Below are 26,122 nucleotides of genomic sequence, written 5' to 3'. Positions count from 1 at the left end.
TTCACATTCTTTTCCATTATGGTTTATTACAGAATATTGAATATAGTTCCCACAAACATTCTTAAATAGTGAACTACTGCCATGTCCTTTAAAAAAATATTTTGTTATTTTTTAAAATTAATTTTTTGTTAGAGTATAGTTGCTTTACAATGTTGTGTTAGTTTTGTATTTGCTTCTTGAGAAAACCTTTCTTCTCTGTCTGCAGGGAGGGAAGGGAAGGCAGGGCCTCCAGGAATGTGGAGGGCTGTGGCTGGGAGTCACCTGGGCCATCTTGCTCCTGGGGTCAGGCCCTTGAGAAAGCAACAGATAGGAGGCTGTGAAGCTGATACGAGGGGCACCGGGTCGACCTAAAGATGGGTAATCTGGCGGGGCCTTGGCTCCATCCAACATCGAAAGCAACTTTGCCCCTTAGCTGCTGTCAGGGCTCAGATGATCATTGATATTGTGGCTTTTTCAAGGACCCCGGGCAATTCTGCTCTTTAAAGAAGGACTGAATGGTAAATAATTTAGTCTTTGTGGGCCAAGAGGCAAAATGAAGAGGCTATTATGGAGGTACTTAAATATCAAGAGAGGAAAAACTTCACAATGTTTTTATTGATGAAATCCAAACTCTAATAGTACATTTTTTTGCAGCAGCAGCAGCAGCAGCAGCAGACACCCATTAATGAGAGAAAGGAAAATACTTCTCTTAATTGGGGTTCAATGGCATGGTAGCTGTTATCAGGTACATCCAGAAATGGTCAAGTGTAAAGCGATGCTTAGCTCTCTGGTACAAACAGGCAGGATGTGGATCTCGTCTGCAGGCCAGTGTGCAGACCCTAGTAAACTGCCCTAGCGATCTGCAACGGGTTTGGGGGTATTTCAGGTTGGGAGGCGCTCCTGCTGGGAGGCATCTCCCTCCCCCCTTCCCGCACCCTCCGTCTGTGCACAGTTCAGCAGGTTCACCGACTCTCCCCCGCGAAGCTGGACGGAAAGATCAAGATTAGAGCCTGGATCTCTCCCACGGAGCCAGGCCACCCAGGGTTTCTCATCCTACCGCCCTCGGTGTGCAGCAGCCTCCGCCTCGCAACACCCTCGGGGCTCTTCTTCCTGCTCTCCGCCCCCGCCCCGCCCTCCCTCGCTCCTCCAGCTACCCGTCCGGCTTCCATCCTCTCAGCGCCTCGCGCTCCTCCTTCCCCGCCCCTCTCCTCCAGTTCCTCCGCCTCCAGCTCCTCCTCCGGGTCCTGCCGCCGCACTTTCCCACTCCGCGTCCTCTTGCAGCTCCTCCTCCCTCAGGCCCGCCCCTCCAGCTCCGCCTCCGGAACTCACCGCGGCGCTTAACCCACGCTTCCCACCGCGCGACTCCTCCTCCTTCAGATCCACCTCAGGGACCGCGGCGGCGCCTTGTCGCTCCTCAGCCCCCCCTCCTCCAGCTCCTCCCTCGAAGACCGCGGCTGCGCTTTCCCACTCCTCCCACCCCCGCAGCTCCACCCCTTGAGCGCCACCGCCTCCAGCTCCTCCTCCCCCAGGCTCCGCCCCTCCGCCCCGCCCCCTCCAGCTCCTCTTTAACTCGGCTCCTCCCGGGTATCCGCCAGTCGCGCTTTCCCGCTCTCGCCACGGGTTGCCGAGTGACCGCCGCCTCAGCCGCCCAGCGTCGCTCGGAACTCCGCGCCCGACCATGCCCAACATCGTGCTCTTCAGCGGCAGCTCGCACCAGGACCTGTCCCAGCGCGTGGCCGACCGGCTGGGCCTGGAGCTGGGCAAGGTGATCACCAAGAAGTTCAGCAACCAGGAGACCAGGTGGGGGCCGGGCCGGGGAGGGCGCTGGGCGCGCGGTTGCGCGGCCGGGCAGGGGCCGGCGTCTGCCTGAGACCCCCTCTACGGCCGCCCGCTCCCCCTTCCGGGGCGGGCCGGCCACGACGCGGCCTCCGCGCCACTGCCGCGGCGTCCGTGAGAAGCCAAGGAGAGCGGCCCCAGCCCGGAAGAGCGACCCCCCGGACGGCCCGCGGGGCTAGGTGGGTGCAGCCGGCTGGAGCCGAATCGAGTGCGGGGCACGCGGGCAGGGACATGGCCCGGGGCGTGCTCGCCCCGGGGTCCGCGTTCCTGCCTGCAGCGCTGCTCGCAAACCCAGGGTGCGCTAGGGAACGTCCCGCCCACGTCCCCAGTCCCGGCGGCGCGCTAGGTTCGCCCGGGGCTGTGGAAAACACCCAGCTTCGCTGCGCTCCCGGAGAATTCTTCCGAGGGCTGTGAGGGTCCGCATGTTGAAAGCTCCCCAGGTGATAGTCCTGAGTTGCTCGGGTGCCAGCTCTTGAGTTATCCAGCAGGTGTGGTCCTGCAAAGGGTTTAAAGAGCCTGAGAACTTCAGGGCTCACGTGCTGGGATCCCTTGTGCTAACTTTTCTGCCTCAGAGATGATGGACTTTTTTTTTTTTCCTTCTCCAGCTTCTTCATCGTCCTGGGACACTGCGTTGTCCAGGAGCAAGGCCATGGCTTGACTGTAACTGCTGCCCCCCATGTCTCAGGTCCGCAAGAAGCGGTGACCTCCGTTCAGTGAGGTCAGGCTCGTGGCCCCCTCAGAAGCCGGGCCAGGGGCTCCTTTCTTTCCACTTGCCGGCTTTCACGCAGCTCTTAATTCATTTCAACTTGGTCCCATTCCTTCCCGCTCCCCCCTTAAAATATCTACCATTATACTCCGGTACTGATCTTTTTTTTTTTTTTTTTTAATTTACTGATCATTTTGATATCTTTGGCAAAGACCCAGTTCAGCCAACATTTCCAACAAGCAGGGCTGGAACAAGTGTTGGTGAGCTGCAAAAAAAAAAAAAAAAAACCTCAAACAACTCCATCCATACTTCCTACCATTTCAGAAATGAACTTGAAATCCTAAACCTAAATGTAAAACCTACAACTGGAAATTTCTAAGAGAAAACACGGGAGAAAAATCTTGATGACCTTGGCATAGGCAAAGATTGCTTAGCTGCAGAGGAGGGGTTGTTATGACATAGAAGGTGGTGTTTGCTATTGAGTCAGCTTTTTAGGCTCCGTGAATTCCTTCTTCCATTACATGACCCTGGTGATAATATAAGAGAAGACACATTTGTGAATGAGTAGCAGCTAGTATTAATGCAGGAGTCTTTCAGCTAAAGAATTCCACTTTGCAGAGTTCCATACAGAAGTCTCCTAGGATTGTCAGGGCTCTAGCAAAGGATAGTATATTTAGGTTTGAATACGACAATATTTAGCAGTCCTATTCAAGTTTCAGTAGCTTTCAGAAGAAAGGGATAACAGTTTGTGTTCCAGAGGTGGTGTCATATAGGTCAAGAAGAAATTATTGTTTCTGAGTATTTTATAATTACCAGGTAATTAGAAATCATGAGGTGTCAGAAACCACTCACCATGAAGTCTGGGAATTGCTGTATAGTTATATTTTATTTTTTAATATCTAGACTATCAGAGGTTAACTTCCTGACTTCCCTCTTTCCCATGAACTGTCTAGGCCCAGAGGTTGAATTTTTACAAACAGGCCTCCCTTTAATCTGGTAATCTGGTTTTTACTGTGTGGTCCTAAAGATGAAAAGCAGAAGGGCGAAAGGAAGAGAAAAATGCTTCAGTTCAGGTCTAGGGGCCCCTTCCTAAATCTCTCCCTGAGCCAGGACCATAAATCTGGTTTGGCGTCTGCTGGTCCTCAACTCCTCCTATTACCCATTTAAAAAGCACTGTCTAATTGGACACAGAGCCTCATGATTTTACCTTCTCATCTCTAAATCATTTAAGCTCCACAGGGAGATGTCAGTTCCAGCTTTCCAGTTGACCATTGAAAGGCTGTGATGACGTCCTAGAACAGCACTGATGATGGCGTCTGTAACCCTTTCTGCTGGTCAGTTAACCTGCCCAGAGTGGCTACCTGGATTGTAAGACCCAAAGTCCTGGTTATTTATTGTGTATGATCGTTATTTCTTTGACTCTCACAGTGACTTGAGCAGGGCTCAGCAAGGAAGGCTTCTTTCTGCCCCACGTGTTGGCATCTGGGGCTGGAGAATCCACTTCTGAGCTGGCTGGCTTGCATGGCTGGTAAGTTGGCAGTAGCTTTGGCCTGAGAGCTTGGCTGGGAACCTCTGTACCTCTCCCCACAGGGCTGCTGGAGCTTCCTTATTAGAGCGTGAAAACTAGCGTCCAAGCACAAGGACTTCAAAACACAGGAAGTCAGAGCTCCCAGTCTGTGAAGGCCTGGACCCCGACGTCAGGGCATCGTCACTTCTGTCACGTTGTGTTGTCAAGCACAGAGTCCTCCCAGGTCCAGGGGGAGGGGCCGTAGAGTGCCCTTCTTGGCGGAAAAAGTGTTAGTCTGTGGCTGTCTTTTTAATTACCACACCCATTCGTTGTTGGCTCAGATAAACTCATCAGCCTTATTTCAGGATCAGTGAAGAGCAGTGGATGCTGCCTTCTGCCCACAGTTTTTGAAAAACCTAGAATAAAGATCAGTCGTGACCATCTATATGAGTAGAATCAGGAATAGCTTTGGGAAAAAGTTGCCATGGTGATCGTACATAGTTTCTGTCTTCCCCATGGGGATTGAGGTTGTTCCTTGGGAAAAATAGGGCAAAGAAGTTTATCCCCCTGAAATTTGGGGCTAAACAATCATAACATCAGGAGTTGTTGGCAAACTTTTTCTGTAAGGGGCCAGATAACACTTTAGGCTTCATGGGCCCATAGCGACTCTGTTGCTGTTGCATCTTACAGTTCTGTGGGTTAGAAATCCATCATGGGTCAGTGTTCCTTCTGGAGGCTCTAGGGCAGGATCCATCCATTGCTTTCCCAGCTCTTAGAGGCTGCCCGCTTTCCTTGGCACTTAGCCCATTCTTCCATCTTCAGGGCCAGCCACATAGCACATCTCTGACCCTGCTTCAGCCCTCAGATCTCTTTCTCTGACCTCTCTCCCTCTGCCATCTTTAAGGGCCCTTGTGATCAAATGGGCCAACTAGAATAGTCTAGGATAATCTCTCTTGTTTTCAGGTGACCTGACTAGTAGGCTTAATTCCATCTGCCACTTGGCTTCTCCTTTGCCCTGTAAATGAACATATTCGAAGGTTCTGGGGATTGGGACATTGATGTCTTTGGGAGGCCACCATTCTGCCCACCACACTATTCTCAGCTCACGGGCTGTAGATTGTTAACCTCTGAGCTATAATACTGGGATTTCCCAATCAACTTCACCTCACATTTGATGCAATGTTCACAAAGGAATTACATTTAGCTCCTTAGTACTTGAGCTCGAGAGGAGTACACTGGACTCTGTCACATGCTCATCCTGAGGCTGGCATTGTACCTTTTCCATCCATGGCAGAGCACAGAGTATGTGGGAGGCCGACCCACTATGATCAAAACTGTTTCCAGATCACGTCAAACTGAAAAATGGCATTTTTATCTTCTAATTATTTTACTTGAAGTTGGATAGAAGCTTCCATTGGTTCAGATAGCTTACTATATGGTATTCCAAATACCATTTATATTTCCATTTTCTTTAGAAATAATCAGCTCTTCCAGTGCTATTGGGTATAATTGGCTTCTGATCGCAAGAGAAAGGGCACAGCTAATTGTATATGTTTGCCAGTGTTGTATTGACTCATTCTCTTGTGGAACCCCCAGAATCCTACACTTGGAACTTCCTGGCAGGCAATTTTCAAAGAATTAAGCTCCTGTTTGCTTTTTTCAAGACACTACCAGAGGATGTCCATCAGCAAAACCAGCAAGTGCACCAAGAAAGGGTACAGAGAGCAGGAAATCAAGGGCAGGAGACAAGGGAAGGGAATCCCCAGGAGGAGCTGTGCACAGGGAGGAAGAGAACCCTGGTCAGCCAGCTGGGGGGCAAGCCTTGAGCAGGCCGCAGAATAGAGGTCACGCTTGAGGCCTTGACCTTGACATTGTGGGGTTTCGTTTGTTAGCTCAGTGTCGAGGCTGCCATTTGAATTGGAAAACTTAGTAGATGAAGAGGTAGGATCACTTCCTCCAAGGTGAACAACCCACCCCCCAAAATTGTGTACAGAAAGGCACCGTGAACTTGGTTCAGTTTACTGTATGGCTTGGCTCTGAATGGCACCGACACAGTTAACATGCAGCCCTCAGATTTGGTTGGCAGATAACTGATCTGTGCTGGGAGGATGGCAACATGAGATGGGAGGGCTGCGCTTGATGCAGGGGGTGGGATGGGGAGGGGACAAGTCAGTCCTCATGGTCTGGAGTGAGAAGTCAACCCGTGATGCCTAAAATGAAAAATCCAGATGAAGCAATCCAAGCATTAGTGAGGGTCTTTGAAGATAAATATGTCAAAACCACATCAAGAGATGAAATTGGCTGCCTCTGGGCTTATTTTATTTGCTATAAGCCTTACAGAATGGTTGGAATTTTTAAAGCAATGTATACATGTAACGGTAATGAAAGTAAACTAGAATACAGTATTGAGCCAAAAAAGAGTTAACGTAACAGGCCAGAGACAGTTTCTAAAGAGCATATTAGAGTCCCTCGTATATGAAAAAGGCCCCTTTATAGGATGACCCTTGGCTGGCTTCTGGGAACTGAGTTTGCGCAAAGTTTCCCCCATTGCCCATGGGAAAGGGTCCCTGCTGAACAGTGAACCATGTGGTTAACACTGAGTCCCTGGCCCCCAAGAAAACCCAAGGCAACAGAGCTCTCCGATGAGCTTCCCAGGGCAACAGAGCTTCCCCTATGATTGTGTTGTCACAGCTGGTCGCTGGGGGAATTCACATGTCCTCTGCAACTCCACTCGGGTAAGAAGTGTTGGAAGCTTGTGCCTAATCTGCCCAGACCTTGCCTGTGTGCCTCTTCCCTTTCGCTGACTTTGCTCTGTCTCCTCTCAGTGGAAGATGCTCTGCCTGCAAGGACCACCGCCTGCTGAGTACTCGCGAGTCGCAGCCCTTAGGGGCGGTCCCAGGGAGGCTTAGCTATTAACAGTGGCACCTTCCTTTCCCTAGCGTGGAGATTGGCGAAAGTGTGAGAGGGGAAGATGTGTACATCATCCAGAGTGGCTGTGGCGAAATCAACGACAACCTGATGGAACTGCTCATCATGATCAACGCCTGCAAGATCGCGTCGTCCTCCAGGGTGACCGCTGTGATCCCGTGCTTCCCCTACGCCCGGCAAGACAAGAAGGACAAGGTATGCGTGCGGGACAGCTGCTGGAGGAACCGGCTCCGGCTTGATGGCTGCGTTTATTTTCTCACTTCATACCTCCGACTCCCTGGGAAATGTTGCCCTTCTACTGTCGTGATGGAGTAAACATGCTTTCTTGCCCTTATCCAAAGTTTATCTTTGAATCAGCCATCATGTTTGTTGATATAGAAACAGGTAAAAAGTATTTTTGCAGGTCTGAAAGTACTCTTACTATAGTCCTTGTGATGAAACTGGTGTGTGTCTTTGTGGTGGTGAGTAGAACTAAACACATATACACACACACACTCTCTGGTGAGTGTAAAACGCTGATGGAGTCCCAGGCAGACCCCTGGATTGTATCCATGTCAGCATCCCGGTTGTGATTTCCTCCCTTAGGGCTGCAAAATGTCACCATGAAAAGCTGGGGTAAGGACGCACCATCTCAGCACTGTTTCCTACAGCTGTGTGGGAATCCTCAGTTCTCTCAGGATACCAAGTTAAATTTACACCAGTATCCCTTTTTAACCCCCCCACAGGAATGAAGTTGGTATTGTTGAATTATCCTTTTTGCAACAGTGGCATTGTAGGAGGCCCTGTGAGGTTGCAGAAGAAACTGAAGAAGATATGGTCTCTGCCCTCAAGAAAAATCAGGGAAGGTGGAGGGGAACTTGAGAAGGGATCGTATTACTCTGCTAGGGCTGCCGAAATTAACTGGAAGGCTTAGAATGACGGAAATGTGCACCCTCATCGTCCTAGAGGCCAGATGTCAGAGGTCAAGGTGCCAGCAGGCTGCACTCCCTCTGAAGACACCAGGGGGAGCTTTCTTTGCCTCTTCCGTTTCTGCGGGCTCCTGGCATTCCTTGGTGTCTGGTAGCGTCATTGCCATCCCAACTCGTCTTCACATGGCTACCTTCCTGTGTCTGTGTGTCCTTTCCTCTTTTATAAAAGGATAGTCATTGGATTTAGGGAGCCCACTAATCCAGAATGATCTCATCTTGATCACTGTCTTCCTTTGAAATCAAATTGCAAAGACTTGATTTCCAGATGGGGTCAGAGTCTGAGGTTCTGGGTGAATGTGAGTTTTGGGGTTACCGTTCAACCTTCTATGGGAACAACACTTAAGCTGTTGCCCTCCTTGTGTTTTATGAATAGATGGTCAGTTCCAAGTGAATCCTTCTGGTTCATCAGCCACACTGTTGTCCTGTGATGGGATAACTAGTTACGAGAGAAACTTTTCTTCAGTGCACCTCCATTTGTTTCCAGAATTGATTTTCTGAAACAATGCAAATTTTTCAACAGTACATAAGATTCCCCTCATGTGAAAAAAGTCTGTTTATAAATATGGATTCCTGTAGCAAGGTCCCTGTAAATTTTAATGTCAACTCCTTCAGGTGTGGTTTCCAGACTCTGCTGAACACAGCTTAGTCAGTAAATTGCCCACTAAAAATTTGATCTCCAGAACTCCATTCTGCACTTGAAATGTGACTTAGCATATATGTTAGAAAGGGTCAGCAAGCTTTTCCTGTGAAGGTCTGCATGGTCTCTGTGGTAACTACCAAGCTCTAGTTTTATGCCAGAGACAGGATGTAAATGAATGGACCCGGCTGTGTGTCTATAAAACATTTATTTATGGACATTGAACAGCAGGTAATTGCCATTGCCATGAAATATTGGAGTGTGTGTAGTATGCGGGGAGGTGTGTGTGTGTGTGTCTTTCACTTTGTGACTTGGCTTTAGCTTATGTGTAGGTCCCATCTGCTCCAGTGAGGCATATGACCTCCCACGTATCATTTGTCAAGCTGCTTTTATTCCAGACTTGATTTGCAAGTTTTATGTGCGTTTTTAGCTGCTAAATTTAAATTGATTTCTTTTGTTCCCTCAGTGTAATCTGTTGTCCTAGCTCTTCCTCCCATTTGTGCGTTTCCATGGGATGATTCAGCATCTTCATTCTTGTCTGTGTCCTAGAGAAGCTAATATTCTGCTACCATCTCTCTTCTACATAACAGGAGGTTTAGTAAATTCTGTATTCTGCCATTTGTCATCAGATTTTCCTTTTATTTCTAGTAGCCTTTGCACTTGACACTGAGATATTTGATACATTACTGCTTTTTCAGTAAATTACTCCTTTTATTATTACTTGGCCATCTCCCACTGTGTTAACAGTTTGGAACCCTAGCTGGTTTTTTGGTTTTTTGCTTTCTGTTTTTTACCCTAACTTTCTTTTTAACTGATACAAATGCTGAGACACCTGCATTTTTTGTTTGCAAGTATCTGATTGGCAGTTACCTCTTGTTCCAAGATTGTATTTTCAAACTTTGTTTCTTCCATTTGATCATCATGATATAGAGACACCAGCAGGGTCTGTGTGGCTGATCACCTGCTCCCACAGGGGGTGTGAGGTCACTCCTGGCCTCTGGCCTCCACTTGCCATCATGCTGGCAAAGAGCCCTCCAGAGCCCCCAGTGGGCTTAACTATCTCCTGAATCTGCTTTGTCCGACTATCTCTTGATCCAACTTCCATTGTTGGATATTTAGATGGGTTTTCTTGTGGAGGCCATTTTGAACATCAGTTTCTTTCCTTTCTTTCACTCTTACTTAGTCACTTCGCTGTCGGTACATTTCTTGGATACAAAACGGTGGTCACTTTTCTTTTTTACCTCAATCGGACAATCCCACGACTTTCTGAACTTAACCACTGGTAGAAGAGACAAAGTGATCACTGTCAGCAACACAGAAGCAAGGCCACGATAGCAGTTGAGAGCTGACACCAGTAGTAGTAGAAGGAACCCAGAATTCAGAAATGGTACACTGTATTGTTGGAGAAAAACTGATAGCAAAAAAAGGAATCACAGAGGGCTGTTTTTCAAAATTTTCAAAGTTATGATCTATTTTCAATGATCACACTGTTTCTTTTGATTTCTTAACTGGAAAAATTGAGGACAGTTGTGCTGACACAAATTCTGTAATCTTGTCCATTTTTAAAGCTTGTGAAGTTTACGCTTTTTATCAGGGCAGCAGCTAATATGCTGAATGAAATCTGGACTCTCTGGAGAATCTTTGTCCAGACTGGTCTGGCTCACAAAATATTTGATTTTTAACCATTTTTCATTAGAGGAGTCAACCGTTTTATTTGCAGTGGCTGTACCTTGACTACCTTTGTTGAAATGCCATACTAATGTTTTCTCTTTCTTGGCCATAAAGTCAGTTAAAACTTGTGAATCATTTTTCTTGCAGAATGCAGTTGGGTGTTAAGGCAAATTGTGAAAGATGGTCTGAAAATTAACTTCTAAAACAGAGTGTGAAGGAGAGCAGAAAGTATGGATTTAGAAATTGCTCCTGTCTCTAGCTCTCAGAAGTAAGAATGGCTTGATGCTGTGGAGAGACAGAGGAAGGAAGTTGATCAGCATAGTGAATCGCATTCCCAGCGATGGATTTGTTCTTTTACTTACCCTGGAATTTTGTTAGGCTAAATAACTCTCTCAGTCAGTGAGGTGAATGACTAAGCCTTGGAAACTCGGTGTTCTAGAGATCCTGTTATGAAATATTTATTGAAGAACTATCATATGCAAGGTACAGAGCTGGGGTTGCAGGTGATGCAGAAATCTCCAAAACCAATCCTTTGCGCTTGAGGGACACATAGTCTAGTTGTGAACTATGCATTCTACGTAAACTATCTTCTGATGTCCATCTTTAAGCAGGTGGCTTATGGTGGTCCCATGTGGTGGGGGCCAAATGCTGTGTCCCTTTATGACAGATCATTCCTCTCTGGAATTGTCCAAGTGCCTTAAAGTTTGGAGACTGGAACCAGATCTGGAGGATCAGACATACAGGGTCTGCAGAGATGGGGGCAGATTAAGGGTAAAGTGGGAGTGCGGGTGTAGACAGCAAGAGTTACAGTGTTCTCCACAAGAGGGGGGGCCAGAGCCCATTCTGGGGAGGACCCCTTCTTCAGGCTGAGGGTGCAGGACAGACCACTTCTAAGGAGCTAGAGCCACACTGGCGGGAGGGCTTTTTATCTCAAGGACAGTGTGGAACAGAGCAGGGGGGTTACATGATGAAAAAACCTGAGTGAGTTGAGCAGGTTGAATGATTCACAAAAAGTTACAAAACTATTTCCCCATCATCTCACTTTCTGGAAACATTTACTGTTAACATTTGGGATGTTTCCTCTCATTCTTTGTGTGTGAAAAAAAAAAGTGTGTATGGGAGGGGTGTGAATTATCGTAAGAATGATACTAGAGAAAATAAAAATAATCGGTTCACATTTTGATTTAATTCCTGTGTGTGTTTTTACAGAAATATGCTGTGTGCGTGTCTATGTATGTTTTTACAGAAATATACTGTGTGCGTGTCTGTGTATTTAACAGAGATCATTTATTACTATTTTGAAGGAAATCTTTGTTTTCAGCTTTGAGATATAATTGAAACTTACATAACATAACATTGTAAGTTTGAATTAAATCTTCTATTAAGCTTACATTTTCTTGTTGTATGTAGGAATGCTTGGTTTATAGCAAAGTACTGAACTCTTTCCGTAGGCCTAATCATGCCTGTATAGTCCCTTGGATTGTTTTGATGTGGGCAGAGTTCATGTCCATCACTTATGGTGTGGCAGCTAAAGCTATGAAGAACTTAGCTACCTTCAAGAAGATACAGTGTCACACTGCAGTCTGTTTCTCTAAATATCAGCTGATCCATCACCTTAAGCTGTTCTTTCTTCCTTCTGGTTGTTGTTGAATTCATAACAGCCTTTGCTCCTAGCTGTAGTGCAGAAACTCAGCTTTCAGGACTGGCCTTTGGGGCTCTGAAGGTGTAGCCCTGCCTCCCTTCAGGTATCCCCTTGCGCTGCATCCTGGCCCATAGGTAGCCACACTAGGCTCTGTCCGTCCCTGGATGTGAGTGACCTCTCAGCCTCCATGACGTCACATGGGTTCTTTCTGCACCACTAGTCTCCATCTCTGCTGGCCTCGCCTTAAGAAGCACTTTCCTGTACAGCCGTGGTGGATTCATGTTGATGTATGGCAAAACCAATACAATATTTAAAGTAATTAGCCTCCAATTAAAATAAATAAATTTATATTAAAAAATTAAAAAAGTTAAAGTTGCTCAGTTGTGAACTTAAAAAAAAAAAAAGCAGCCCTTTCCTTAGAGGGGCCTCTGACAACTAATGTCTGTTGACTTCTTGTCCATGCTGTTGTCTGTCTGTGTCTCTCTGTCTCCCTCTCACTTTCTCTCTCAGTACCTTTTATTCTACCTAGTTGTCACAATTGCAATTACATAAATTGTGATATTATGTGTATTTATCTTTAATTATTTGCTTCTTTGATATTTGTTTTCTGTATCCAGTGTCAGGCACACTATCTCCCAATAGTAAATAATTAGTATTTGGTGAATAAAACTGGGATGAGTCTCTTTTGCTGTTATAACCTATAACTTTCTTTATTAAATAAATTACTAAGGTCAAATTATTGAGGAATTAAATTATTAATGTTACTTCTCTTCACGTGTAATAACCCATCTGTGATTCATCTTTCTCCTGTAGATCTCAGTGGGAGAAATCTGGATGTCGCCATCTCTCCCTTATTATAAAAGTTGTGCCTTTGTATTTTAGAGTCGTGCTCCGATTTCAGCAAAGCTTGTGGCCAATATGCTCTCTGTTGCTGGAGCGGATCACATCATCACCATGGACCTGCATGCCTCTCAGATCCAGGTTCCAGCATTTTCTTTGTTCTTGGTTATAGTGAAGGCTTAATGCAAGTGGTTAAATCCTAACTCTCTGTTAGGTTAGTTTTCAGAGAAGGTAACACTACTTGTGTTTTTAAGTTTGTATATGGCGACTGTCTGGGATTTTCTTCTTTTTTACCGAACTTAGATAATTTAACATTGATATCGCCTGTCTCCACCACCACCTTGCCTCCACTCACTTTTGGAGGAGCGGGAATGGCTTCTTGGTAGTAAACTCTGTAATTCTACCTCAACTTCTGCCAATAATTCAAATGGGAGAGTTGTTAAGTTTTTAAATACTCTTTATAACTTAGTTCCTTCATCTATAAAACAGGCCAAATGACAGTATGCCTGCCCTGCAGTACAGTGAACTGTGAATTATTTGGCTTACAATAAGATGCTTAAGATTTGCTTTAAGCAAATCTTTCCCCCACTGATCTACAAAGCCAGTCTCCTTTTCTTAGAAAAGAGGTGATCATAAGGTAATAGACCATGTCCCCAGAGATACCAGCTGAACTGAAATCTGCTTCTGGAACATATCTGTCTTTTGATTTAATTCCATTTGAATTAAGAAAAGGGAGTCTGTACAGACATAAAAAAGAAACTTACAGTTACCAAAGGGAAGATGTGGAGGGAAGGATAAAATATAAAATAGATACACAACAAGAACCCACTGTATAGCACAGGGAACTATATTCAGCATCTTGTAGTAACATATAACAGAAGAGAATCTTAGAATATATCTATATATGTCTGAATCACTTTGCTGTATACCTGAAACTAACACAGCATTGTCAATCAACTATACTTCAGTTACAAAAACATTTTTAAAAAAGAAATACAATGTATACTTCAATTGAAAAAAATATTTTTAAAAAGAAGTAAAAGGGGAATCTGTTGAAAAGGCTTCTTTTGAATAAAAAATTCTGATTTTATTTCATGGCAGAGAAGATCTTTTTAAAAAAGCCCTGTTATAACATGACACCCACTTCTCCCCTTAGGGCTTCTTTGATATCCCCGTGGATAACTTGTACGCAGAGCCTGCGGTCCTGCAGTGGATTCGGGAGAACATCACCGACTGGAAAAATTGTATCATTGTTTCACCTGACGCCGGGGGTGCCAAAAGGTATTGCACAGGCTCAGGTGGTACGAGGCAGGTTTCTGGGTTTGCTAACTGCTTTTTCCTTGCTGTATGTGTTAGGTAAGGAAGCATGTCTTAATTGACTTACCAGTTTATTTTGCAGATGACCAAGTAAGCAGCCAACAGGCTTCACCTCCAGAGCAGAGAGCTGTCATCTTTAACATTTCATCATTAACGAAAGAAAAAAAAATACACATAAACATTTATTTTCAGCAAAGAATGTTCTGAGTTTTTTAAAAAAATTTATTTCTGATGATAGAAGCCATCAGCCTAATTGGAAAATAAGGCTTTCACTTCACAAACACTTAGCAATGGAAGCCAAAATAAAACAGTTTTAAAATCCCTGTCCGCAGAGCAGCCCGAGAGAAAGGGAGATGAGTGAGTGAGTGAAAGTCGCTCAGTTGTGTCTGACTCTTTGCAACCCCATGGACTATAGAGTCCATGGAATACTCCAGTCTAGAATACTGGAGTGGGTAGCTTTTCCCTTCTTAACCCAGGGATCGAACCCAGGTCTCCCGCATGGCAGGCGGATTCTTTACCAGCTGAGCCCCAAGGGAAGCCCAAGAATACTGGAGTGGGTAGCCTGTCCCTTCTCTAGCGGATCTTCCCGACCCAGGAATCAAACCGGGGTCTCCTGCATTGCAGGTGGATTCTTTACCAACTGAACTGCCAGGGAAAGGGAGATACCTGTGGCCAAGAAATAAAAACGGCTGAGAGCTGCGCTCAGGGTGACCTGGGTGATGGATCAGATCCAGGAAGAGACGGGTGGCTCGGCAGAGGCTAGTGCCCACAGGGGAGCCTCCGGAGAGAAGGGAGAGGGCAGGGAGAAAGGCGCCACCTGCGAGAGCGCCAGCCCAGGGTCTATGCCACGGCTGGATGTGTGGTGGGATTTGCACTTGCACCCTGGTGTGGGGGTCCCAGTGCTGGGAAAATGGACCCCAGGCTGCAGAATGGCAGAGGGAGAATTCCACAAGCCCAGCTGTTCAGGAAATACTTCCTGCCGAAGACCACCTCGTGCGATGGAGACCACCTGATGATCCAAGTTAGGAAAGCAAGAGGGTGCAGCCATCGGAGAGCCTGTGCTTGCAGATGACTGGGCAGCGGGCAGCCCACCTCGTGGGGCACAGAACAGTGCCAGGCTGGAAAAGGAGGATGCTGGCCAGAAACTGGCTTGGCACTGAAAGCACCAGAGCGCAGGCCCACCCAATGGCCTCAGGAAGGGTACTGAGCAGTCAGTAGAGACAGTTGAGGATCAGGGTGAAGGCGGTGGAACGCTGATTCGATAGAGTGCTGTAGTGCGCGCCGCGCCTCCAGACTCAGTCCCTGGATAGAAGTGCAGCTGCTTCTCTGGTGGGGAGAGGGCTCTCCACCAGGAAGGGCGAGGTGAAGAGAGCTCCGTCCACAAACTTGTGTGGCCTTGTCTTTTCCCATCCCAGCCCCCTTCCGTTTGTTTTTTTATTTTTGGATGAGGTGAAGTCTTTCCAATAGCATTTGGAAATGCTACTGAAACATGTATCTCCCTTTTTATTTCACACAGATGATAATACGCTGCACATACTTCTTCTCTGTGCTTTTTAAAAACGTGTTCCACCTTTGCAAGCATTCCACAGCTGTGCAGGAGCTCGGCTTTCTTGGTTTTTGTGGCTGGGTAAAATCCCAGGGACGGGGGAGCCTGGTGGGCTGCCATCTATGGGGTTGCACAGAGTCAGATACGACTGAAGCGACTTAGCAGCAGCAATAGGCCCTTGTGTGTAGGCATAGGGATTCCTTTGGCCAGTCTCTCATTCCTCTTGAGTTGGTGCTGTTGTTGGTGTTCTTAGGCACGTTCCTACAGCACGACACTCACTTTCACATTTCCTATACATGTGCAGGTAGTGGAAGTACAAGTGTCCCTAGAACTACTGTCACCAGGTCCAAGAGCATGAGCTATATTTCGGTTTTGATGGACAGGGTCAAAATTGGGTCTTTCAAAGAAGATAAAACATTGGGATCAGCAGATAAAACTACTGTGTATAAAATAGACAAGCGAGAACCTACTGTATAGCACAGGGAAGTATATGCAATATCTTATAATAAACCATAATAGAAAAGAATCTGAAAAAGTATATATATATATATATATATATACACACACATATATATATATACACATATATATATACACACACATATGTATTACTGAATCACTTTGCTGTATACCCAAAACTAACACACCACTGTAAATCAAGTATACTTCAGTTAAGAAGGAAGCGACCAGTTGACATTCCCGACTATGCATGCCAGTGACTTCGTACACAGGTTCATTCGCTCAGCACTTGATCAAACTTCTTTTACTTTACAGATCAGCTGAGTGGTACAGAGCATGTCTTCCTGTTAATTCCAGTTGCTGTGCATAAGGTTGAGCGCTCTTTCCAGCATGTTTATTTTTTGTTCGTACCTTTTGCTTGTTCTGTCAGCTGGAGGCCTCTTCCTCTGGTTTGTTAGAAGTTCTATGCAGGCAGGAAGTGACATCTTTGCTTCTCTGTGTAGCAAATAATTCTCCCAAGTTTTTCACTTCTTGTTGTGTTTTTCTTCTCTGCAAGACTCTTAAAGCATTCTTATGTAGTCATATTTATCTCTTTTTCAAATTATGGCTTCTGGGTTTATGAAAGATTCACCCTTAACATTTTTCCTCTCCTCTGATTTTACATATTTTAAGGGTTGCTTTTTTCCTTTTTAATATTTTGATTTTTCTTCCATCTGAAACATGTTTTGGAATAAACAGTGAATGAAGAATCCAAGTTCCCCTGTCCCCAGCTATCTAGATTGTCCCCAAACTGTTAAGTAATCAATTCTTCTCCCTTTGACTTGAAGTACCATCTTTTATGATATTCTAAGTTCCCTCATGTACTTGCTAACCCCTGCTAAAAAAAGAATAATAACAGAATCAGCTAGCTAGGCCAGCAGCAAGATGTTGTTTTTGTTCAGAGCCCCTTCAGATCAGTTCCACTCAGACTACCCTGCTGCTCCCTCTCTGCCGGGAAAGGCAAACTTTTTAAGGGCGTGCATTTCGGAGTTCTTGTCACCTCTGTCTTTTCCCTTAAATTTTTGCTACACATCTCGCATATCCTGGAGTAAACTGTTCCCCAACCAACAAAATAGCCTCGCAAGTAACACATGATACATGCAGTTGACATTATCTGTGACTTCTTTGCTTGATGTGATTAGTTGTTTTTCACACACACAGATAAAAATAGGTGTCTGAGAAATTGGGACTTGTTGCTGTAGAAAAAACTTTGAAGCTTCATTTGTTCCAGGTAAAACTTAATATCACCACAAGAGGTCACTTGTGGGTAGTTTTTGAAGCTGAGAAAAAATACACCTTAGGAAGGAAGCACGCCATTGTTGAGATGGTCAATATTCACATAAAACTGATTCGGGAAGTTGGTGCAACTAATTCAGATTTGCCTTTTTTTTTTCTTTTTCTTTGGTAAAGACTGTAATGGTGTATCCAGAAGAAATAGAAATCAAACTATGTATTTTTGTTGTTGTTGTTCTAGCTTTTTCCACCCGAGATTTCTGTATGATACCCTGTCTCAACAACCGTATGTTAGGAATAGGCAGTAAGTCACAGTTGTACACCTGGAAGAGAAGCGTTGGAACCTGTGGAGAAATAGGGATATTGTCGCAACCCTGGAGCTTTTTTGCAGGAATAGTTTCCCTGATTGTCTGCTTCTGACGTTACCATTGGGTACCTGAAGTGGCTAGGGCTCCCCACTCATGTTCCATGCCTTCCTCTGTCCCCCTGACGCCCACCCTACCCACCGAACTGCATAGCTCAGCTTCCTTCCCACTCAGGCCGCTGCGCCCCCTGCTGGTGTGTTTTTTCGCTGGCTCAGGAGAGCAGATCACCTGGCAGACATGTGAACACAGGTGATGCCACCTTCAGCCCACGTGGTGGCGCATCCCCGTGTGAGGCTGTGGACCTGGGCCCTGCCGTACCGAGGTCTTCCTGATCCTTACATAGAAACAAAATTTTAATATATATGCTCATACGTAAGGTGTTCAAGAGGCTTTTCTTGGCAAAATTTGTCTTATGTTCTGAGAAACTAGCTTTCCTTAATTGGAGTTTAAAGGGCATATCTTTTATGAAATTGGCATACCGAGAGTAGTATATGTTTTAAGGTGATTACGGGGCAAAATTTTTGTCAGCATTCAAATTCTATTAGGTATACATACCTCTATGTATATAATATGTATAACTTTTTCTACCACAGTTAAAAATGATACCAGTTGTTGAATGTTCTCAGAAACAAGCAGGGGTAACCCGTGGTACACAGTCCCCTTGTTCTATCAGCTGCTGTCCTCTTGGCCCCAGAAAGTGGGTTCTTCTCAATGATTTGGTAAGGCTCTACTTGGTCACCATTTTGGTACCAGGACTTAAGCATCCAGAGGTTGTATCCTCTAGTCACTGCATACTAAATTGGGTTGTGTCTGAGTCTGTGTTTTGGTCCTTCAAAAAATTTTTTTTCAGCTGCATTGCATAATAAGAGACTGTCATTTTAAGAAGTGAAACAGGATATTTCATGTTCCCTTATGTCAGTGGGATTATTTTATGCTAAGTTTCATCATTGAAGTCTATTCTTCACAGGAAAAATGTAGAATGTCCTGGGCTCAGCAGCAAGCCTAGCCTGCCAACTTCTCCTTTAGCCAGTTCAGGCCTTTCAGGGCTGATGACTGAGCATTTGCTGTAGATGGGCAGAGGCCTGGACTGTGATTACAATCTCAGAGGCCTCAAGTGCAGCCAAGCCCTTTGTCATAAGCCTGCAGCTTACGTGGCTTCACTAAACAAGACTTTGTCCCTCATGGCTGCTCCCCAAACTAAGCAGTTAGTAGTTTCTAAATAATTTACTTTCATTCGGGCCTCTGACTTTAAAAGATGCCCGAAAACACCAACCTGTTGAGTGTCAGGAGTTTTAGACCGTGGTCAAGGCGCCCTGGCTTTCTTCCTCAGCTGCCCCCAGGCACAAGGCCGTGTCCTGGCACATTCCTCCCTGTCGGTTGCTTAACACATACCCCACACCAGTCCCAGCTTTGCAGGCGAGGCCTGATTCCTGCATTATCTTGAGTGGGGCTGGTTACAATAGTGCTAAAATACAGCTGTGAAGAGCACAGTCTTTTTTGTTTTGACAATACTTGACACATCTATGTTTTTTTTTCTTTCTTATTTTGTAAACTGAGAGTTTTCTAACATAATTTTGGGAATGAGTTTTCAGACTTCAGGTGTAATTCTTTTCCTTCTTTTCCCTATGTATCTTTTTAACTTTTAATTTTATGTTGGAGTATAGTTGGCTAACAGTGTTGTGTTAGTTTCAGGCGTACAGGAAAGTGATTCAGTTATTTATTTACACGTTTCTATTCTTTCTCAAATTCTCTTCCCATTTAGTTTGTTGCATAATACTGAGCAGAGTTCACTGTGCTATACAGTAGATCCTTGTTGGTTATCCATTTTACATACACCAGTGTATACGTGTCCACCCCAAACTTCCTACCTATCCCTTCTTCCCAGCCTCCCCCCAACCCCCTGCAATAACCAGAAGTCTCTGTTCACTAAGTCTGTGTTTCTATATGTCTTTGAGCAGGGTCACATCAATTGCGGACAGGTTGAACGTGGAGTTTGCACTGATTCACAAGGAGAGGAAGAAGGCGAATGAAGTGGACCGGATGGTCCTGGTGGGCGATGTGAAGGACCGTGTGGCCATCCTTGTGGATGACATGGCCGACACCTGTGGCACCATCTGCCATGCTGCGGACAAGTATGAGGGTGCTTCCGGACCCTTCAGGAGAGTGCTAGGCCATCCCATGAAGAAAGGAGAAGCGTCAGCTGCTAAAAACCAGGCTTCATCCTCCTAATTATTACTGATTGCTTAGTAGTGGATTTTCAGACCGAAGTCAATTTCTAGGCCCATTTCTTTTTGTCTTGGTAGGGAAAAAACCATGGTCCTTTATGGCCCAGTGTTCCTTTTCAAGGTTTTACTTGCAGTGTATTTTTTAAAAAGTTCAGAGAAGATGCTTGTGAAACTGAGCACAGAGGGGAAAAGATAGTCTTTCGGCCTCTTCAGGCCCTCCCTTATGCTCACTTTCACTCCAGCTTTCTCAGCTGTGGGCTTCCAGAGACTTAGAGCTGGGCTATCCTGCCTAGGAGCCGCTGCCCACCTGTGCATGGCTGCAGAATGCATGGACTGAGATGTGCTGGGAGGGCACAGTGCACAGCAGGTTTCTAAGACAGAGCAAAACTAAGAGTGTAGAATAGCTCACCTTTTTGTATTGATTGTATGTCAACATGTGACGTTTTGGCTTTGCTCTTTTAAACCTGGGCAGTTTTGTTTCCTGGGAGACATTTGACAATGTTGGGAGACATTTTTGGTTGTGACAACTGAGGGGAGGGGCGTTGCTATTGGGTAGAGGCCAAGGATGTGTGCTTCACAACAAAGAATTGTCTGGGCCCAAAGCCAAGGGTGATAATCCCTGATGTAAGGAAATACAAAATGTTTGGTCAGCACATAGCTTAAAAGATCATGTTTTAGACTAATAAATGTGAGTGAAATTGGTTTCATATTTTCCTATATGGAACACACTATTGCTTCTAAATTCACACAAAGGGGAGAATGTTTCAAGAATATTTGTGTGCACTTGACTTTTTTATCTTTTATTTTATAGACTACTCTCAGCTGGAGCCACCAAAGTGTATGCTATCCTTACCCATGGGATCTTCTCTGGGCCAGCTATTTCCAGAATAAATAATGCTGCCTTTGAGGCTGTTGTTGTGACAAACACTATTCCCCAAGAGGACAAGATGAAACACTGCTCCAAGATTCAGGTACTGGCTATACTGCTGGCAGAGCCATGCAATGAGACACTTAGCTCACATCTCGAAAAATAGCATTGCATCTTGCATGTGTGACCCCTTGCTAAGGCAGATGTTGGCAGAGGTTGTAGCTTCCTGTAATGGGAAGGTCTGATACATGTTAGATATCTGGGAAAAGCTGGGGTCAGCAGAGGTCAAAGTTATAAATAGTAAGTGAATAAAGCCACAGTGAAGACCATTAAGAAACAGACTGTGCTAAAGCTAAACAGAATTACCATGTGATCCACCAGGTCTGCCTCTAGGATTATTCCCCTGAATCTGAAAATGGGTGTTCAGCAAAACCTTGTACACAAACATTCATAGCAGGCCCTAGTTGCAGTAGTCAAAAGGTGGAAATGACCAAACTGACCGCTGCCAGTTGAATGGGTAACCAAAGTGTGGTCTCTTCATACAGTGAAACATTCCTCGGTCTTAAAAAGGAAGGAAATTCTGACACATGCAGTAACGTGGATGAACCTTGAAAATGGTATGCTAAATGAAAGAAGCCAGTCACAAAAGGGCAAATGCTGTGTGATATTTAAACTAGATTCCACTTAACCTGAGGGCCCTAGAGTAGTCAGATGCATAGAAAGGGGAAGTAGAGTGGTGGTTGCCAGGAGCGGCATTAGGGAGTTAGTGTTTAATGGGTGCAAGGTTTCTGTTTGAAATGATAAGGCTGTACCAAGGGTTTACTCCTAGCCCTCCTGACTTGGGGGCCCCCAGAGAGGTGGCAATGATTGCTGTATACCAGTTGGCTTGAAATAAGTCAAAGGGTTTGAATTCTTGTTTGGCCTCTGTACCTTGGTGAACCTTGACAAGTCCTTTCATTGCCGGAAGCCTCCATTCCCATCATTAGAGCATGAAGATGGATCAGAGTGATCTGCCTTGTGATTTTTCATCTATCAGAGAGCAATGCAGTTCATTTGGCCCCAGGAGATTTGTTTGAAAATGGTCAAAAATAGATTTTCATGTCTGATTCTCAGTAGTTGAGAGTCAGTAAATTAAGGCCCGCAGGCCCAATCCAGCCCACCATCTGCTTTTTTAAATAAAGTTTTATTGTAACACAGCCATGCCTATGCATTTATGCATTGTCTGCTGCTGCTGCTGCTAAGTCGCTTCAGTCGTGTCCAACTCTGTGTAACCCCATAGACGGCAGCCCACCAGGCTCTGTCATCCCTGGGATTCTCCAGGCAAGAACACTGGAGTGGGTTGCCATTTCCTTCTCCAATGCATGAAAGTGAAAAGTGAAAGGGAAGTCGCTAGTCATGTCCGACTCTTAGGGACCCCATGGACTGCAGCCTCCCAGGCTCCTCCGTCCATGGGAGTTTCCAGGCAAGAGTACTGGAGTGGGGTGCCATTGCCTTCCCCATTGTCTATGGCTGTTCTAATGCTGACCTTGAAGTTAGGTGATTACAGCTGTATTGTTAGATGCTATAGTATCTGTGTTTTCAGAAACCGAGAGACAAAAATCTTCCATGTGATGACTGAGTAAAAATAATTTAAAAACAACAAACACCCGAAGAAAAGGATGTCTCTGGTTAACAGCAGCCCTGAACAGCCTTTGAAGTATCTACGCTGAAAAATCTCACTTCCAGGATCCCTCACCCAGGATTGTACTCTGAAGACAGGCGCAAACTGTCCTCTCAGAAGAAGTACATGTGGGGTGGGGGTTTACTATTAGCACATCTTATGTGCTGGAGAAAGCTTTTCTAGGCTTTCTGGCTTCTGCGTTTCTAATTAAACATCACTGAGATGTCCCACTTTCCTCTCCCCTTGTCTGTCTTTTCATTGGTGTTTAGGTTATTGACATTTCGATGATCTTGGCTGAAGCGATCCGAAGGACCCACAATGGTGAATCTGTGTCTTACCTGTTCAGCCACGTCCCACTGTAAAGATGTGAGGTGTGGAGCAAGCCTGCTCTGGCTTCTAACTTGCGTGCATTTGTCTGATTTTTTTAGCTTTGGGACTGAGCAGTTATGTTAATGCAAAAACATCAGGTCTATGTATACTCCAAGGCCACTGTTTTCCCCCTCTTAAAGATCTCGACCATTTATTTTCACTTTAGTGGGGAGGGCAGTGGTTATTTGATCTTTTAAGTGAACAATCTTAAAGGAGAGATGTTTTTGTTACCTTGACTTGTTCTGATAAGTGACCTTTTTCTCCCCCCTTTGTTCTGTCAGTACTTTGAGGCCACAACTTTCAAGTTTATAATTTCATTGTGGAAGTTCATAGTTTAAGAATTTCGGGGCTACCAAAGGTCACTTCAGATTAAAGCCTTTTTGTAAATATAAAATGATAATGTCTATGGACATTTGGGTGAAACCCTGTAGAAAATTAGTCTTTCACTTTTGAGTGAACCTTAGAGAATTAATAATACCCTGAATTTTGAATATTTGTTTTTAGTGCTCAGGTTTCCAGGAAACCATTTTAGTCATTATGCTTAATTAGGACAAAATGCATCAATAGCTGAAGATGGCCACTGGCACTTTTATTTTTGGTAAACAATAGACACCTCAGAAGCAGTGTATTTTTTTATTGCCACTTCTGAAAAGCATGACTGTCATTTTCGTGAAATACACTGTTCTAAGATTCCAGAAGTTTGTTCAGCAATAGATCTGACTGAGAAACTCTTGAGATAATCTCCAGGTTCATGGTCACGTTCAAGCTCTGTCCATCCGGATGCGCCTCATGTTCTGCCATCTTGTTTTTTTTAACATCCTGTTTTTAGCTCTAGCTTTTACTCTGCCTTTTTCCCCAAGAGTTTCATGTTGTGGATCTCCACCGCAACAAAGACTTCTTCCCTAAGTCCTCTCAGCTTTACTAGTCCCATCTCTATTTTTTTGTTTTGACATGATAAAAGGGTACATTTTTGGTGGGTGCCTCCAAATACACGTTTAAATGTTATTTCCTTAGTGGTGACCTCGCGGTCTTTGGTCTTTTGTAATCACAAGTAGCAGACCTTCTAGGCAATAGATTATTTTAGCTAGAGCTGTTACATAGGTGAGAAGGGCCTACCAAATAAAGGACAAATAGGTAAGCATTAGTTGCTCCATGAAGTGAATGTTCAGTGGTGGCCCAACGAGATGGTGGAGGGAAGAGAGCTTTATTCACAGGTGACCTTTGACGGCTCCTGAGTGAGGTGCCCCCTCCTCGGTGGCAGGCAGCGAGCAGCAACTCTGAATTGTACTAAGGGCACGTTGGTGGACGACCAGCTGAGTGCTTCCACCCACAAAAAAGAAAATGTGCCTACATAGACAAAGCCCAGGAGAAAGAAAGAAAAGTCTCCTCCTCCTGCTGGATCTCAAAACTCAGAGGAAAGTCTCGGATCTAAATTCAGTGGGTGGAAAAATGAGGTCTCTTTAAATGATTAACAAACCTGAATAGCAATCTTTAAGATTTCAAACTTCATCACAGCAGAGGTTAAATCAAAGTTTTAAAGGATTGTTTTAATCATTGTAGAAACTAGCATTTTGCTGTACCTTAAAATGGCTAAGTCAGCTATGTGATACAATGGACTCTATCTAGACAGAGTTGATTTGAGATATATAAAGAGTCTATTGAGATGTATGTAATTTTTCTTTTTGACGAATGATAATCTGTATTTCTTCAATTTCTGTGGAGTGAAAATGTAGTTATGAATGCACGCAACTAGACATCTTGGCATCCCATCATAGACACGTTAACAGTGACTAAAACCAGTTGATTTGAAGTAGTAATTTCATCGAAGATTTAGTCCAACACATAGATCTAAATGTGTTATAGAGCTGACATATAATTTTAAAATTCATTTTCAAAAATGATATTCAGATAAAGATATTAAAAAAGTGATATTGTCATTCTCTAAGAGCTGATTGTTTCCATGGTTATTTAGCTTCACTTTTGTATTTTAAAGTACTTCTGGTACATCTGTCAACTAAGTAGACTAGACTTAGCCCTACGCAGTGGCATTTGATGGTGCATTTCAAAGAAAGAGGATGAAGACGGCCTTGAGAGCTGCTTAATTTGAGCTCATGCAATCCCTTGCTGCTCGTGCAGAAACATTTCAATGAAACCACCAAACATGCTGGTTCTGTCCAACTCTGCTGAATGGCAATTGACTTGGTGTACATCTAGCCAAAAAGGGGATCCAGAGAAATACGAATATACCAAAGTTGCTCCATTGTCAACTTAAATTACATCCATCAGCTTCAAGAGATTTGTATGATAACTTTCCTGTGGTAGAGATGTCAACTAGATTCAGGAACTACATCATTTGCAGTGCTTGTATTGCTTTAGAATATAGGATTCGAAGATCTTCCAACACTGTACTAAAAGATTTCAATAAAATCATGCTCCTTTTTTCTTTCATACCTTGTATAATCATTATGGAGTAATATGTTTTGATGGAGTGACCTTTTTTTTTTTTAATGGGGTACCTTGAAGTGTTTGCTACAGCATGGCTAGAGCCCAGCATATAAAATTATAGAAAAAGCAGAAGTTCATTGAAGTCAGCTCTTCTCCATTTTGAAGGTGTTTCTGAAGAACTGGTGAGCAGTTTCCTTGCCCCAAAGCATAGTATCTGGGCCACTTAAGAATTCTAGATGTTTCCTATGAAATTGAAGACTGCACTGTGTGTTTTCACATCAGAGTAGTGGTGTTCATAGTTGGAACTGATCAAACCTAAATGTAGGCCCCTTAAAAGTTTTTCACATGCTTTGATTTCAGAAGCACCAGGAAGAGTTTTGTTCTCACATAAAACAACTACCTGTTCTGTGATGCTTTAAGTTACTTTTGTGGGGACAAAGTAAATTTCTAATTACGGTTCTCCCAGGAAAGCTCAGCTTTAATGTGTGGCTAATGCTGAGAGTGGCACCATTCTGTGTTAAATGGTGCCAGTGAAATACATTCCCAGGTAAATATAAAGAACTAAAACGAAGCCTGCTGCAGAAGATCACAGTTTAAGACAGAACAGGATAGAATGTACTAGAAGGGAGGAAGAAAATTGAGAGATGGAAATATCAAAATCACTTCACCAACTTGCCAGTTTCACTTCATTAATGCTGTCACACTTCTTCAGAAGTGTTTGATTTCATGTGGTAGGTCCTGTCCAACCCACTGGCTGAGCTCCTGGGTGAACGGGCTAAAAGTCAAAGGGGAAGATGCAATACTAAGAGGTTCAGAGGATCAAGTGAGGCTGGGGAGCTGAGAAGGAACTCTGTGAAGGGACTGTTACCGATGGTACGTCAT

At 44.5% G+C, this 26,122-nt stretch overlaps 1 protein-coding gene across 3 annotated transcripts; it reads left to right on the top strand.

Moving 5' to 3' along the window:
* Positions 1-1,657: 1,657 nt before the first annotated feature.
* On the top strand, positions 1,658-25,182 carry PRPS2 (phosphoribosyl pyrophosphate synthetase 2). 3 transcript variants are annotated; one of them, XM_068962353.1, is made up of 8 exons: positions 1,658-1,779; positions 6,968-7,151; positions 7,909-7,917; positions 12,757-12,855; positions 13,871-13,995; positions 19,632-19,805; positions 20,710-20,869; positions 22,696-25,182. In XM_068962353.1, the coding sequence occupies exons 1-8, from the start codon at positions 1,658-1,660 to the stop codon at positions 22,786-22,788; spliced, it is 966 nt and encodes a 321-aa protein (XP_068818454.1). In that variant the 3' UTR covers positions 22,789-25,182. The 3 variants fall into 3 exon arrangements, with proteins under 3 accessions (XP_068818454.1, XP_068818452.1, XP_068818453.1); XM_068962351.1 differs by lacking the exon at positions 7,909-7,917; XM_068962352.1 differs by lacking the exon at positions 7,909-7,917 and having other exon boundaries at positions 6,968-7,157.
* Positions 25,183-26,122: the final 940 nt, after the last annotated feature.

The sequence above is a fragment of the Capricornis sumatraensis genome, chromosome X (genome assembly GCF_032405125.1).
Source record: "Capricornis sumatraensis isolate serow.1 chromosome X, serow.2, whole genome shotgun sequence".
Classification (NCBI taxonomy): domain Eukaryota; kingdom Metazoa; phylum Chordata; class Mammalia; order Artiodactyla; family Bovidae; genus Capricornis; species Capricornis sumatraensis.
Note: the sequence above shows the minus strand (reverse complement) of the source record. Positions and strands in the feature narration are given on the sequence as shown.

What these genes read in the sequence shown, in the direction of transcription:
- PRPS2 (XM_068962353.1), top strand. Translation starts at nt 1,658, where the DNA reads ATGCCCAACATCGTGCTCTTCAGCGGCAGCTCGCACCAGGACCTGTCC. An exon ending in ATCTGCCATGCTGCGGACAA is followed by an intron (nt 19,806 to 20,709) that starts GTATGAGGGTGC and finishes TTTATTTTATAG; the next exon opens with ACTACTCTCAGCTGGAGCCA. An exon ending in AACACTGCTCCAAGATTCAG is followed by an intron (nt 20,870 to 22,695) that starts GTACTGGCTATA and finishes ATTGGTGTTTAG; the next exon opens with GTTATTGACATTTCGATGAT.